General features: G+C 37.2%; 1 protein-coding gene across 5 annotated transcripts in view; it reads left to right on the top strand.

The window, feature by feature from the left end:
- PEX5L (peroxisomal biogenesis factor 5 like) overlaps positions 1-14,512 on the top strand; it is a 215,772-nt gene that overhangs the window by 123,658 nt on the left and 77,602 nt on the right. For 3 of the 5 annotated variants that reach the window (XM_037058792.1, XM_037058795.1, XM_037058794.1), the window contains one exon: positions 10,320-10,424. In XM_037058792.1, the coding sequence (XP_036914687.1) occupies positions 10,320-10,424 (105 nt within the window). Of the gene's footprint in view, positions 1-7,990; positions 8,057-10,319; positions 10,425-14,512 lie in introns of all 5 variants that reach the window. The other 2 variants (XM_037058793.1, XM_037058791.1) reach the window with 1 other exon arrangement.

The raw sequence follows: 14,512 nt of genomic DNA, 5'->3' as shown, positions 1-14,512 counted from the left end.
GCAGTGATGCCAGAGTCTGACCCAGAATTTTAGGAAATCCTCAAGCCTCAAGCGTCTTTCTTGGAGCTGTTTCAGGAAATTCAGACAGATGGGGTACTTTAGTTGCAGATCTCCTTGAGATCAAGTAGCTTGTGAATTTAACCTAGTTTCTAAAATTCACTTTTTCTAAGTTCATCCACAAAAACCAAGGCATTTGATGACTGAGGAAGAAACAGGTAAAAACATTTGCATCTACCAGAAAAATGAGGAAAGCCCCAAAGAACACTACTGAATAGTGAAGCTCTAAGACACAACTCTTGTTCATAAATTAGTAACAAAATTTGCCTGAAACATTCATAAGGAGGATGAATTCCAGGTCACTAGTTAATAGTCCTCCTCTAGAATGAAAATGGATACAGTGTAATTCTACCTTATGACTTCTGGGTAAATTTGCTGTCTCTAACTCAGTAATTTCGTAATAGCACATTTAACATATGGTCTTCCCATCTGTTTAAAAAAAGGAGAGATGTGATCTCTTTGCTCTAAGATAATAAAGATCAACATTTAGAGGCCTCTAATTTGGCAGGGGGGTGAAATTCTTTTCTGTGATTTGTTGGTATGTATATATTTATTGGTATGTATATGTATTGGCTTGGTATGTATATTTTATTTAGCAGAGGCAAGCTGGTGAGGAATCCATAGCACTGACAAGTAGAGGAGTTCCACAGTTAATCAGGTCAATCCCAGGAAACTTGTTCATGGTCTTGACCCCATATTTACCAACAAGGTTCTTATTTGTTGTATTCTGCAAATCTTCTCAATCATAGAAAATATGTCAAACATGGGAATGATTTTAAAAAACCAATGTTTGGCCGTGAATCCTCCCGCATTTCCTGCCACCAACCGTCAGCATTCCCGCACCGGCCTGGCTGCCTGGATATAGTTAGAAACGGGGCCTCAAGGCCTCTTCTCTTGCTTCCTCCCAGGAAAAGGCCAATTTCACCTTGCCCGCCTGAAGCACCAACAATTAAGCATAATTAAAGCAACTAACCATGCTGGTGATGAATGATTCCATAACACTTTGCTTTATCTTGAGTGTTGGGACATCCATCCATTTCTGCAAGTAAGAGATGAGCAGTCTAGAGTACTTGTATTTGGGGGGACATTTTTCTAAAAGAAAAAAATAACAAAAAAAATCTTTAGGACTGAGTGCTTTTAGGCATTTTCCTTTTCTTAGAATAATCCCCCAAAGTGTGCCTGTTTTGTAAATCATCTGAAATATTTAGAAGAAGAAATTGAAAATGACAATACTAACTCCTTAATTAGTATTAGGGGTTGCTAATTAATTAATTAGTATTAATTAGTAATTAGGATCACAATTTTGGTTATGTATTTCATACAAAGCCCTCTCAAGATGTAAATAAGAAATGTAGGCTTTATCATCTTAATATCTCATCCACATTACTTCTTAATTCTCAAATATATATTATTAATGTCATCCTCAATACAAGGCTAAAAAAGAGGAAAAGAAAACAATTTTTTAAGCCAGACCACCAGGCAGCAAAAGTTGCTTGCGAGTGTGTAACAGAGAAGCTCAATATTAACATAAAATAGGTTCCAAGTGATTTAAAGCCGCATTAATAACAGTGATCCTGAGAGTAAAGCTTTACTAATTCAGAACCGGTAACAGGTGAGTGGGAACTGAGTGATGTTACTGTGACCATTTGTCCAGGAAGCTTGCTGAGCAAACAGAGTAAATAGGCCTCAGGGACATAGGGAGAGAGAGGTGGGGGGATGTTTAGACTTCTCAACGGAACAAACAAATGATAGATTGTAAACAAATAGATCTTATTAATTAAAAAGAAGGTTTATTTTTCCCTCACAGCAAATAGTCAGCACCTTTACTTGGCAACACTTTATTTAACTTTAATAAGTTTTTATTTAGATGCTTGAAACTTCATTTAAAATCTAATTAAGACATATCTACGTCAGAATCACCTTCTGTCGAAGTTGGCTGTATTATGTCATTTCAGTATTTTAAATAACATGGGAGAACTATCCAGTACTTGTATTGGATACACACAAGTAAACTTGAGTGTCTGTTATGTGTCTACAGAGAATTACACCAAGTAATTGAAAATAGTTCAAAAGAAATAAGTACAATCTTTGCTCTCACGAGGTAGTTTCATTGATGAAATGGTGAAAGAACATTTCACAAAAATAAAGGACTATAACAAGGTCCCTGGGGGGAGCTTAGTCTGCGTGGATAACTCAGGAAGTTCGAGTACTGAGCAGTTTTATTGCTCATATGACCCGTGCATTATTGGGAAAAATGGCGAGCAGTGCTTTGGAACCTATTGGAGACTCTGATCACTAAGCACTGATGTTTTTTAGTAAATGTAGAGACGCAGTTCGACTCCGCTTCCTCAGAAGTGCCCCTGAATAGTCAGGAACACACCCTGAGGCAGGAGAAGACCAAGTGCCCAGGCCCACCGTCCCACGGAGAGCCTGCACCTGAAGAGTCACGACCACTTCACATGCCAGCGTTCACTGTCTCGGGCCTAAGTTTTCTGAAAGTGCGTTAAGAACTGCAAGATGGAAGCTACTAATTGAGCATCCAATAAGACTTATGAATATAGTAGTTCCCCCGTATCTGCAGGGGATACATTCCAAGACCTCCTCCAGTGGATACCTGAAATCTTGGATAGTACCAAACCCTAAATATACTGTGATGTTTCCCACACAGACATACTTTTTCACTTAAAGGAAGCACTTTGTGGCTTCTCTTTGGCATATCCAAATTGCCGGCCTCACTACTCTTGCACTTTGGAGGCATTTATTAGATAAAACGAGGGTCACGTGAACACAAGCACTGTGATAGCCTGATCACCAAGACAGCTACTAAGTGACCAGCAAGTGGATAGTGCGCTCAGCATGGCGCACGATGCTGTACGAGGGGATGATTCACACCCCAGGCGGGCAGATCAAGAGCACAGAAGATTCTGTCACATGAAAGTTTTAACTTCCATGGAAGCACATGGAGGTTAAAATTTATGAAATGCTTATTTCTTGGATTTTTCACTTAATATTTTCAGACTGCTATTGACCTCAGGTAACAGAAATTGTAGGAAGCAAAGTGGTGTATGAGGGTGGGGTCAGAAGGCTGCAGCATTGTTAAAAGATAGGTGGATCCTGACAAAAATAGGGACAGTCTCAGCAAAGAGGTCCATTAGGGCAGGAACAACCATGATGGAAGTGGGGGACGGGGGAGGGGAGTTGAAGCAGTCGTTGCAGAAATGAACCGCCTAGAGGTGATGACAGGTCGGCTCTAGTGACAGCAGAGCAACCACAGGGAAGCAACACCGACTGCTGAGCAGTCACCAGCCCAGAGTCCACTGAGGCACTAGGCACGGTGGACACAGTTCACAGGACCCAAGTTACTTTTAAGGGTCCATCAAAATGTTATTATTTTAGTCTCTCTTAAAATCAGAACCCCCCAAAGTACTCGTATAATAGTGAATATGTAACAGTAAATCTAGTCAGAAATATTTGTCTTTATACCGACTTAATCATAAAATACAATTTTTAACATTTTTCATGGAGGAAGAGGCCCACAAAAGTCACAAATGTCCCTCAGCACCAATCATTCAGGTTAAGTAAGGTAAATATGTCCGTGGTGGGCTTGGAACCCAGCGACTTTCACTGGAGGAGGATGAAGGTTAGAGGCCGTAGAGATGGTGACTCACGCCTTTCTCCCACCACCACAGACGCAGTCAGGAAGGTGTCACAAAAAGTGCCAATCAGCACGTAACACAAACCGAAGTTACGTGAGTTCCACAGTAGAATGTCAGCAGAGTCACTCCTTCTTCACCTCAGAAGACTTCCCACAAAAGGTGATGGCTCAGGGAAGCTTGCGCAAAATACAACTAATGCTGGAGGTGGAAAAAAGGTGCTGACGGGGTCCTGTGTTTTTAAATGCCCCATGTCATTATTTTAAAAGACAGAAACCAATGACTTCGCTGTAACTTTCCTACTCATATCAAGAAATCAGAAATCACATTATTTCCAGCTAAAAACAGATCACTGAACCAATGGTGAGTTTATTAGGATTTCTGAATTCCACCCACGAATCTCTAGTTAAGAAAAGACAGAACTCTGTCCATACTTCCCAGCTGTTTACATCTACATCTGTGCTTCCTTTGGGATGTTTGGAAATAAAGATCGACCAGTATACCCAAATTTACTTCAAATTGTTTGCGTCCCTTTTTAAATTTACACAACATTCAGGGGGAGGGGTGAGAATGGGTGTAAAGGTACAGGGATTAAGAAGCATAAATGCTAGGTACAAAACTGACAGGTGGAGGTTATGAATAATATGGGAAATGGAGAAGCCAAAGAACTTGTGTGTACAACCCATGGACATGAACTAAGGTTCATGATGGTACAGAGAATGATGGTGGAGGGGTTACAGGGCAGAGGGGAATAAAGGGGAGAAAAATATGGGACAACTGCAATAGCATACTCAATAAAGTATATTTAAAATATAAATAAATTTACAAAACATTCTGTTGGGGGAAAATAAGTTAAAGGTAACTGTGACAGAACCAGCATGGTAACCGTCCTCTGTGTTGAAAGAAACATGAACAGGAACACACTGAACTGTGAAGGGAGAAAGTGTGGGTAAACAGGCAGGGTCAGCATGCAGAGCACACTGGGAAACTTGGCTCTGACATTTTCCCATGTTGGAAGTTTGAAGAGAGCATAACACCCTGACATTTACCTTCCTGAGTAAAGGAATATAATCCTGGCTCTGCACATGAATGACAACAGAGAAGAGCCATCAGAAATTAACCTTTTTGTAGCCAGTTTCTTGCAGGTACATTTAATTTCAGGGTCCAGAACCTATGGGATACAGAATTTTTTAGCATATACAAAACTGAATACCATTTCATTTCTAACAGAGTTGCCAAAATGTTATAGATGGCAGGTATTTGATATAGGTCTGTATATATAAAGGAATATGTTGAATACATTCATACTCATAAATTTGATGGTAGTTTGAGTAGCTTTAAAACATTCATCCTAAAACACTGTTTTACCTTCAATGCTATACAGACAAAATTTGGGGGGAAATGCATGAAAACATCAGGCTTGTTATTTTTATTTTCTTATTTATTTTTTCTCAATTTTTGACAATCATATATTAATTTTTGTAATCAGAATAAAAAGAAGAGTTTTTAAATTCAAGCCATAGATAATGTGGGGTTGCTAAAGATGACTACTACTGTAGTCTTTTAATTCTCCCCTAATTTAGAATATCTCTATAGCTTCTATTTAATATCTCTGATAAAAAGAATCTGGATTATTATTGATAGATTAAAAATAATTAAAAGTTTTCTAAAGTATAAATCTTTATATAGTAGTAATAGATTTTACAACCAGAAAATTGCTTATGAATGGACTGTGGAACCATGGAAATACATTGCATGCGTCCAAAACAGATCTCAGAAAAATCCTAGTAAAGATGGCATTTAACAGCATTGAGTTAGCATTTTAATCAGAGTTACAGATATACTAAAGCTTATTATAAACCTAATAAGATTTACAGAATAAAAAGGAATGTGGTACATGACATGCTGAGGTTAGTTTTCCATGGAGGTAGAAGAGACAAACATTTTGTTGGAATTGTGCTTATAAGAGAAGTTATGGGTACCTGATTCTTATGGACCATTGTGAGTTGAAGAAAATATTTCTCAAAAATATTTGCTTGATTCAGACTGTATCATTGTACTGAGAAGTGGTTACTGCCCAAAATTTGGATGGTTTCTTAAACACCTGCAGGTATGGCCATCAGGGACAGCAGGCAGCGAGGGCTGCCCGGGAGAGCCCGCCAGCCTCCTGAAGCCAAGTGGGGAGATGAGAGTGCGGGAGGCAAGAAGCACAGGGCTCAGGCTCTGGGTTCCCATCCTGGCTCAGCCCCCTTCTAGCTTTGAGGCCTTTGGCCACATCACGGTTTCTCTTAGCCTCCATGTCCCAAACCACCTAGCATAGATCATTTATACCCCACAGAAGTCTCATGCAATTGAAGAAGTAAAAATACATAAAGCACCTAGCAGAGTGCCCAGCACATAGTAGCTTCTCCAGATACTTTAGTTCCCTCCCGTGTGAGGCAGGCCTGGAGCCAACACCCCTCATCTCAAGACATCTGGTAGCTTCACAGCCTGGCACCCAGCCTGAGAAGATCCTGTGACTTCCAATACTTTTTACTGTTTCTTATATTATATACTTAAAAAAAAAGTAAGCCAAAATTGGGTTTTCTTAATAATTTTAGTAATTATTTCTTAATAATTTTAGTATTACTTGCTAAGCTCTCTGTTTCACTCATTTATGCCTGCTCTTATAATAGAAGTTAATGAAAAATTATTCTCAAGAAATATTATTTGTTGGAGAAGCTATAATTTTATGTATTTTATTGCTGAGGGAACTCTTTGATAAAGAGAAATATCAAAGAATTTTCTACAGCAAATTACCAAGAAAACAAGCTTAAAAATATCTCAATAAACTCAACAAGAAAGTGGGAACATGTGGTTTTGAAATATTATTTTAAAAGGAATAGGCTGGGGAGCACTGGGCGGGGAAGGGCTGGGAATATAAGACAGAAAACTGTACTTGAACAAGAATTAAATAAAAATTAAAATAAAAAAAAAGAAATAGGCTGAAATCATTGCTGGAGGGTGTCATGATGTGGTAATCAACTTAAAGTCCCACCATTCNTATTATTTGTTGGAGAAGCTATAATTTTATGTATTTTATTGCTGAGGGAACTCTTTGATAAAGAGAAATATCAAAGAATTTTCTACAGCAAATTACCAAGAAAACAAGCTTAAAAATATCTCAATAAACTCAACAAGAAAGTGGGAACATGTGGTTTTGAAATATTATTTTAAAAGGAATAGGCTGGGGAGCACTGGGCGGGGAAGGGCTGGGAATATAAGACAGAAAACTGTACTTGAACAAGAATTAAATAAAAATTAGCCCTGGCTGGTGTAGCTCAGTGGATTGAGCGCGGGCCTGCGAACCAGAGGATCGCGGTTCGATTCCCAGTCAGGGCACATGCCTGGGTTGTAGTCCAGTTCCCTGCAGGCCAACTCCCAGCAGGGGACGCACAAAAGGCAACCATACATTGATGTTTCTCTCCCTCTCTCCTTCCCCTGTAAAGATAAATAAATAAATAAATAATTTAAAAAAAGAATTAAATAAAAATTAAAATAAAAAAAAGAAAGAGGCTGAAATAATTGCTGGAGGGTGTCATGATGTGGTAATCAACTTAAAGTCCCACCATTCTTTTCTCTTGTCACCAAGAACCATGTAAAAGCATACAGGCTTAATGCGACCTTAATGTACTTACATGCTTGAGTGTATATTCAGTGAGTATTCCATTTCTGCCGCCTTCATGATATTTCAAGTAATAAGTTAATATTTATTTATCCTCTGGTATGGTTATATTTAGAAATTGAGCTTGAAGTCCAGATTATTGTGCAAATATAGTTCTTAAGCCACTGACTTCAAAAAAGGAAAAAAACCTGTGTAGTCGTATTACTGTCCACCTTGCAGAGCTGCTGATGAGCAAAGTTCTGTAGCTTCATGAATTGCCAAATCAGTTATCAGTTGGGTTTTGAATTTTAGATATATTATCCTGCAAGATAAATGGACAAGTGAGAAATAACACACCTTAATTTTAAGGTACCAGGTGGAGATGGCAGTATGATCCAGGGGAAATCTTGCTTTGCTACGTAGGTGCATTCACTTGACTTGGCAGTGGTGTTAGACCCTGTGTCTGGAGACGCAGCGATGTCACTGTGGCAGACCTTCCCGTTCTGGTCTCGGACCGCACCACCCTGGTAAAGCAGTGAGGCTGTTGGGGTAGTAACTCAAAAGCTAAAGGCTATTAAGAAAAGAAACTGTGAGAACTGCAAGCAGGCACTAACATGGGTATCATGACTCTTTTCAGGTAGTAGGTGTAACCTTGAAGAAAAAGTGGCACTGTCTTCAAAAAAGTGACCTGACTCTGGCTTTGGTGGGTTTTTCTGCAAGAAATAAAAAGCACCGCATGTGTTAATTATACCTCCTTTCTAGCTGACCACTGCTTTGTTCTAGAGTTCAGCATGAAAGGACTAATTTTTGTTTTGTTTTGTTTTTTGTTTGTTTTAGTGAAATGGCATGTCCGTTGCTAATTCTAGCTATTATAGTTGCACATGTGAAAAATATCTAGATGTAGTTTATGGATTGGTAGCATTTCAAATAAATAGTGTATTGGTATATTGACCTGAAATTTTTTGAGATGCTCATCAATTGACTTTTTTTCTTAGCTCAAGATAAGAGTCTGAATTTTTTTTTAATTATACCTTATAACATTAGATTTGTTCTTTTAAGTATATTAGGGATTTAAATATAAGCATGCCACCCTGTTTATTGCTATCTTATTAGAACTTTTTGGAGCATGGAAAGAATTCTTCACAAATGATTTTGCTCTTTTGAAAAAAAAGTAAGCTGCGAAAATATTTGTTAAACTATAATCTGTAAATGAGTGTAGCTATAAAGCTTATAGCATATAATGAAATAATTTTTACATTTTGAAAAATGTAAAATAGTTTAATAGTGCCATAACAAATCTTTTCCCAGAATTCTGAGTTGTATGCAACTCTATTTTAGGAAGTTCACATTGCATCAATAAATAATAAACCTGGGATCATTATGCACCATGATTTTTTATGTAGTCAATCAGTATTTCCCTTTATTCTTCCACAAGTCAGTTATTCTAAGGATTCTGGCCCTAAGAACATATATGATAGTAACTACTGTTACAGCAGATGAATAAAATCTCTTGTAGTTGGTACTTCACCACAGAAGTAACACTTTATCATTCAGTAACGCTAGTTCTTGAATTAAAAAGCAAAGAAATAAACTTTGAGCACTGTAAAGAGATTCACTCATTTTAAAATCTAACAACTATAAAGTCTTTCTTCGTTTTCATAAATAAAAGCTGCCACTTGTTACATTTTAGAAATAAATGACTGAAAAAATGGACAATGCTTTTCTTCCCAGAATAAACCTACCTGCTAAATCCTTAAAGCCCTGTGCAAGACCATGATAATAACATAATTCGGTCCTTTTGCATAGCAAGTATCAAGATTTATTAACCTCTGGAGTTAATATTGACCCTAGCTCTTAATTCCCTTTCAGACAACAAACCCATATGACCATTTTTGTTTCTTTGCTATACTATCTCTGTGTGCTACACTTGTGTTTTAGGTGGATTTGCAGCACGGATTCTCATGTATGCTGTTAGTATAAAATCATTTTCTCCAGGGAGGCTCTGCCCGGAGACCTAAGAAAATGGAAGTTTTTTTCTTTTTAAAGTGCTTAAAGATTATTTAATTTTTACATAGTATAAGGTGTTTCTAACTGGATTAAAAAAGTGATATTTTTCAATTATACCATATCTACTGTCAAAATTTAATAATCTAGTAAACCAAAAAGTCAGAAAGCCAGCTTCCCCCTGTAAAGTCTATGACTCTGCCTGTAATGAGACAAAAAATGCAGGGAGAAATATATACCTATATCTATAGTTATGCCTGCATCTATCAATGCCTTATTATTAATCATTTTTATTTGCATCTGAATTTACAAGATTCTCCAAATTAGACATTCTAAAATTCCATCAAAATTCTCTGATTTCAAAAACAGAGTTACAATTTTTTTTCATACTACCTCCATAAAATAAGCTGGGTGAATTCCTGTGATATTAGGCCACTTGAAGAATTTTGAGAGGTTTTTATGACACTTTTACTCTTTTTATGCCCAATCCACTCAAAATGACAGACTCCAGAGGCCTCTCACCAAGCCCTTGGTGGGAATCAGACCCCGACCCTGATCTTTGTCCAGGACTTCTCATTGTTATGCAAAGCTTTTAGGAATTATATAGGAATAATTTATAAATGAACATAGCAGGCAATCCATAATGTTTTAAAATCTATACTATAAAAATGGTGTTCATGTCATGTAAATTGCATTAAAATATATTATACATATAAAATACTATGTTAAAATTAAATATAATGTCAGCTGTAAAGGTGAAAAAGGAGCTAACTAAAAATTCACAAACAATCTTTTTTCAGATTTTGTGTTTTTTCTCTTCAGCCAAAAGCCTCAAGATTCACTTGCAGCAGCCTACCTCTTCATTTATGTTGGATTGCTCTTTAAACATTAGAATATCTTGTAATAAATAATAAGTTAAAGATTTCTCCTGACACAAGTCATTGTTGATTTCACTGTTATAGGGAAAAGGCTCTAGGGCGGCAGATAAGGCTGTTGCCATGGTGATGAAGGAGATACCGAGGGAGGAGTCTGCTGAAGAAAAGCCCCTCCTTACTATGACATCACAGGTGGGCAGACCCATAGGGTTGCTGTAGGAAGCTGACATATGTTAATATATCAGACAATGTGATTTTTAACTAGCAAAAAAAAGAGAAAACATTCACTTGAATCAATTCTTTAAAAACCACAGTTTCAATGAAACAATTATACAATATAAAATGAAAACCAAAATTGCTAAAAAAAAGGAAAATTCCATCATTTAGTTATTTATTCGTGAATATTAATTTTCATTACTCAACTTTAGTTTAAAAAATGTATGTGCAAGTAAAACATGTTGCTTCTTTATAAAGGAGTCTTATTAACAACTTTGGGAAATAAATATTAAGTTAATCATACATTTGAAAAAAAACAAAAAAATCAAATTCCTATGAATAAATACAAGTTATATTGTATACATATGTCAGTTTACCAGTAGACTATCTAAATTTTCTTAAATGTTAAATATATTTATGTTGTGACTATGCATAATGCATATGTGTCTATACATATTTATCTGGATAACTAATTTACAGGAATGAGCCAGAAGTCCCTGAGTCCCCCTGCAGAAAATGGCATCTGTGACCCCTCTGATGCTTAGTGACCTTGACAACAAAAATATCTCTATTATCAGCACATGAGGGCCATTTTCAGCATTTATTATAACGAGTATAGAAAAAAGTTGTGTTTATATGCAAAGACATGCTGAGGCTGTGAATTCTGTATGTCCTCAGGGACTTTTGAAACACCCTGTAAAATCCACATAAATATGTATAATATATTCATCACCACTCTGTGGAACTATCAGTTTTAAATTCTTAAATGAAAAATATTTTTACTTGCATTTATCTTATAACTTAGATTAGATTGTTATCTTAAACATTTCTTTTTTCCATAATGCACTAGCAAATGCAGTGATTCAGTTCCAATTATATGAATATGTCTAGAATTAGGAAAAAATATCCATTTACATTCCTTATGAAAAGTATTTTTATCAAAAGCTAAATTATGGTGACCTATTTTTAGCATATCATCAGATCACATCCCCAGCTGCTGCCAACATGTGTGGTTTAATTTTATTCCAAACACTATGTTGTAAGTGATGGAAATTATAACAACATATAACATCAAACTTGAATATTTATATTTAAAAAGGTTATTAATGATTCCCAGGACTTCAGGATAAGTTTTACGTTTTGAGTTTTTTATCTACGAAGAAGAGGTGCTTCCCAAAGACACAGCAGTCGTTGGAAGGAAATTTGCTTGATATTTACCAAGGTCTCCATCCTTTACACAACTTTCACAGAGGAACACGCACAGTTTCACATTGATCTCCTCTCCTGATTGGTCGAATCCTTGCTCAAAAGATCCAGTCTGCAGTTCCCCAGAGAAATGCTAAGGGAAGTGAGAACCACTTTGAGTTCCTGGCTGAGGACAGAGCCACACACGTCAGTGGATAAGACCTGCCCAGATTTGCAGTTGGCGTAGCTGTGCTACAACAGAGAACTTCAGGGCATAACAATCCAGGACAGGTTCTAGTCCCCAAAATTCTTTTTCCCCCAAAACCATGCATTGGTATGTAGTTCCCAGTAATCCTTTTCAAATGTCCAAAATGATTATCAATCCTAAGCTGGAATTTAAAATGTAATGCAAAATAATATTTTGTATTTCTAATTTAGAAAAAATTGTGACTATTACCATTTTTTCCACATTCAGAATATTTGTGTGTGCCGAGTTTCTTATTTGATCCCTGTCTAATGTTGCATTAATTGTTTCTGAAGTATTAGTTATTGCATGGAGATTATATAATGCTTCCTTTGACGCATCATATTCTTGTTGCCTACTGGCTAGTTTATGAATCAGCAAACAAAACTCTGATTCATAAAATGTAATGCACATGTTGTATTGATCACTTTATGGAGTTAATTCAGTGACAGCTGTGATACAATTATTTCTCAGTCAAATGCAGCTTTATTAGTTGATATACTTTTTCCACTGTACATAAGTGGCTTCCTCCCTGCTATGCACCAGTGGCGTGCACAAGCCAAAAAGCAGCAGAAAGATCTGAAAAAGTGAGTACTCCTCATGGCAACCACAGCATCCAGTCCGTGTACCATACCACATTCTTACTCGTGATCCTGTGAATGTATGAGTATCTTGAAACGTGTCTGTCCCATGTCCTCTGTAAAGCCCCTTATGACATAGTGCCACATACTGCTGAATACATTGGCTCATCTTCATCACTAGTACGTCGATGCCAGCTGCTCGTTGACAGGTTTCAGATATGTCTGAAGCTAGTTGCTGCTCTCTCTGTAATGTCCCTGAGACGATCACAATGGATAAAATACAGATCCAGTCCTTGAAAGAGTTCCTAACTTGTTCTGTAACTCTTTATTCAACAGATCATAAATGCTGAATAATTTATAGTGAAGCATTTCTTTGTATTGTGTGATTACTACGGTCACTTTGAGAGCCAGACTTATTTCAGGGAAGTCATTTATAACACATCGAGTAAACTGAACAAAACAGAAGACTTGGCGGGGCGACCTAAACTCGGAGATGGCTGAGCCCCTGAGAATCGCTCTTTTGTGTCTGTAGTAACAAACAATACGTCAAGCACTTCAAAGGAGCTCAAGTTCATGCTAGACTAACACTGTAAGTCAAACAGTATGTAAACAAGTGTGCATTGATGAAAAGATTGAAGGAAAGACAAAATAGGGGAATCAGCAAGTCTTTGAAGAAAAAGTTTCTCTAGACCTGTGCTGTCCAATGCAGTAGGCACTAGCCACTGTGGTGGTTGAGTGCTTTGTACCACCCCAACCTGAGATGTACTGTAAGTACAAAATACATACCAGATTTTGGAGCTTCAGTCCAAAGAAAGATAATATAGCCCTGGCTGGTGTGGTTCAGTGGATTGAGCTTGGGCTGCAAACCAAAGGGTCACCAGTTCAATTCCCAGTCAGAGCACATGCCTGGGTGACAGGCCAGGTCCCCAGTGAGGGCCACATGAGAGGCAACTATACATTGATGTTTTTTCCCTCTCTTTCTCCCTCCCTTCCTCTGCCTCTAAAAATAAATAAAATAAAACCTTTAAAAAAGATTTAAAAAATAATAATATAAACTGGCACATTAATAATTTTATATTGATTACACCTTGAAATGATAATATTTTGGCTATACTGGGCTAAATAAAGTATATTGTTAAAATTATTTTCACCTATTGGGGAGTTTAAAATTCCCAGGCTCTCTTTGTATTTCTGTTGAGCAGCACTGCCCTGGACTGTGAGGGGTAAATAAGGGAGGACAGAAGGGAAAACTATGTACCAGAGATTCATTATGTTGTAGAAAGTGTATTCTTTTTGAAAATGAGATGACTTTAACAAATATTTTCTCTCATAAGGGACCTTAAGAAATGTCCATTTTGACCACATCTCCTGGCACTTTTTTTAGCAAGGTGTATCCCCGTTCACTTTCTGCTACAGAGCACAGTGTCTTACAACTGCGTGTTCCACATCTCTTATTGTTCAGGAAATTTGGCAGGGGCAAACTCAGCCTTTGTTTTTCTATCTGCCCCCATCCCTTACACCTTAATATTGATTTAATTGTTTGTGTCTAATTAAAATAAAAAGAGTAATGTCCTTGATTGAAAAAACATTCTTAAGGCTACTAAATACATCCTTCTACTACTAACTTGAAACAATGGCTTTAAGTATGTTCTCCTGCCTGCCCTAATGTTAGTACTTCCCATGTTGTAAAGAGTAATACCTGTTCATTTTCCCATGAATAAATTCACATTTACAAATCTAACTATCGTGTCAGGAAAATATTTGTAGTCAATTGAGATTTAGGTCAAGTCAGAGAGTTCAAAGTTATCCCAGGGTAGTCCTTTCCAAGAAGATCCCCTGAGACCCATACATCGTATGAAGAGCGGGGTGGGGCAGAGCCATTAGTTCTATTAGCTCACGAGAAATTAATTCTCTCCACTGTCAGTTAGCCCGACAAGGCTACCAGAGCCCGAACACTTGAGGGACTTAAAATAATGGTTTAGTTGTCTTGTCTTTTCAATGGACTTAGTCAGTTACCTTGGTTTTGATGTGGTCACAATTTTGATGGCATTGCA

The sequence above is a fragment of the Sturnira hondurensis genome, unplaced genomic scaffold (assembly GCF_014824575.4).
Source record: "Sturnira hondurensis isolate 20B ecotype Veracruz unplaced genomic scaffold, ASM1482457v3 Scaffold0010173, whole genome shotgun sequence".
Taxonomy (NCBI): Eukaryota; Metazoa; Chordata; class Mammalia; order Chiroptera; family Phyllostomidae; genus Sturnira; species Sturnira hondurensis.
The sequence above is the reverse complement of the archived record's forward strand: the minus strand, read 5'-3'. Positions and strand labels throughout refer to the sequence as shown.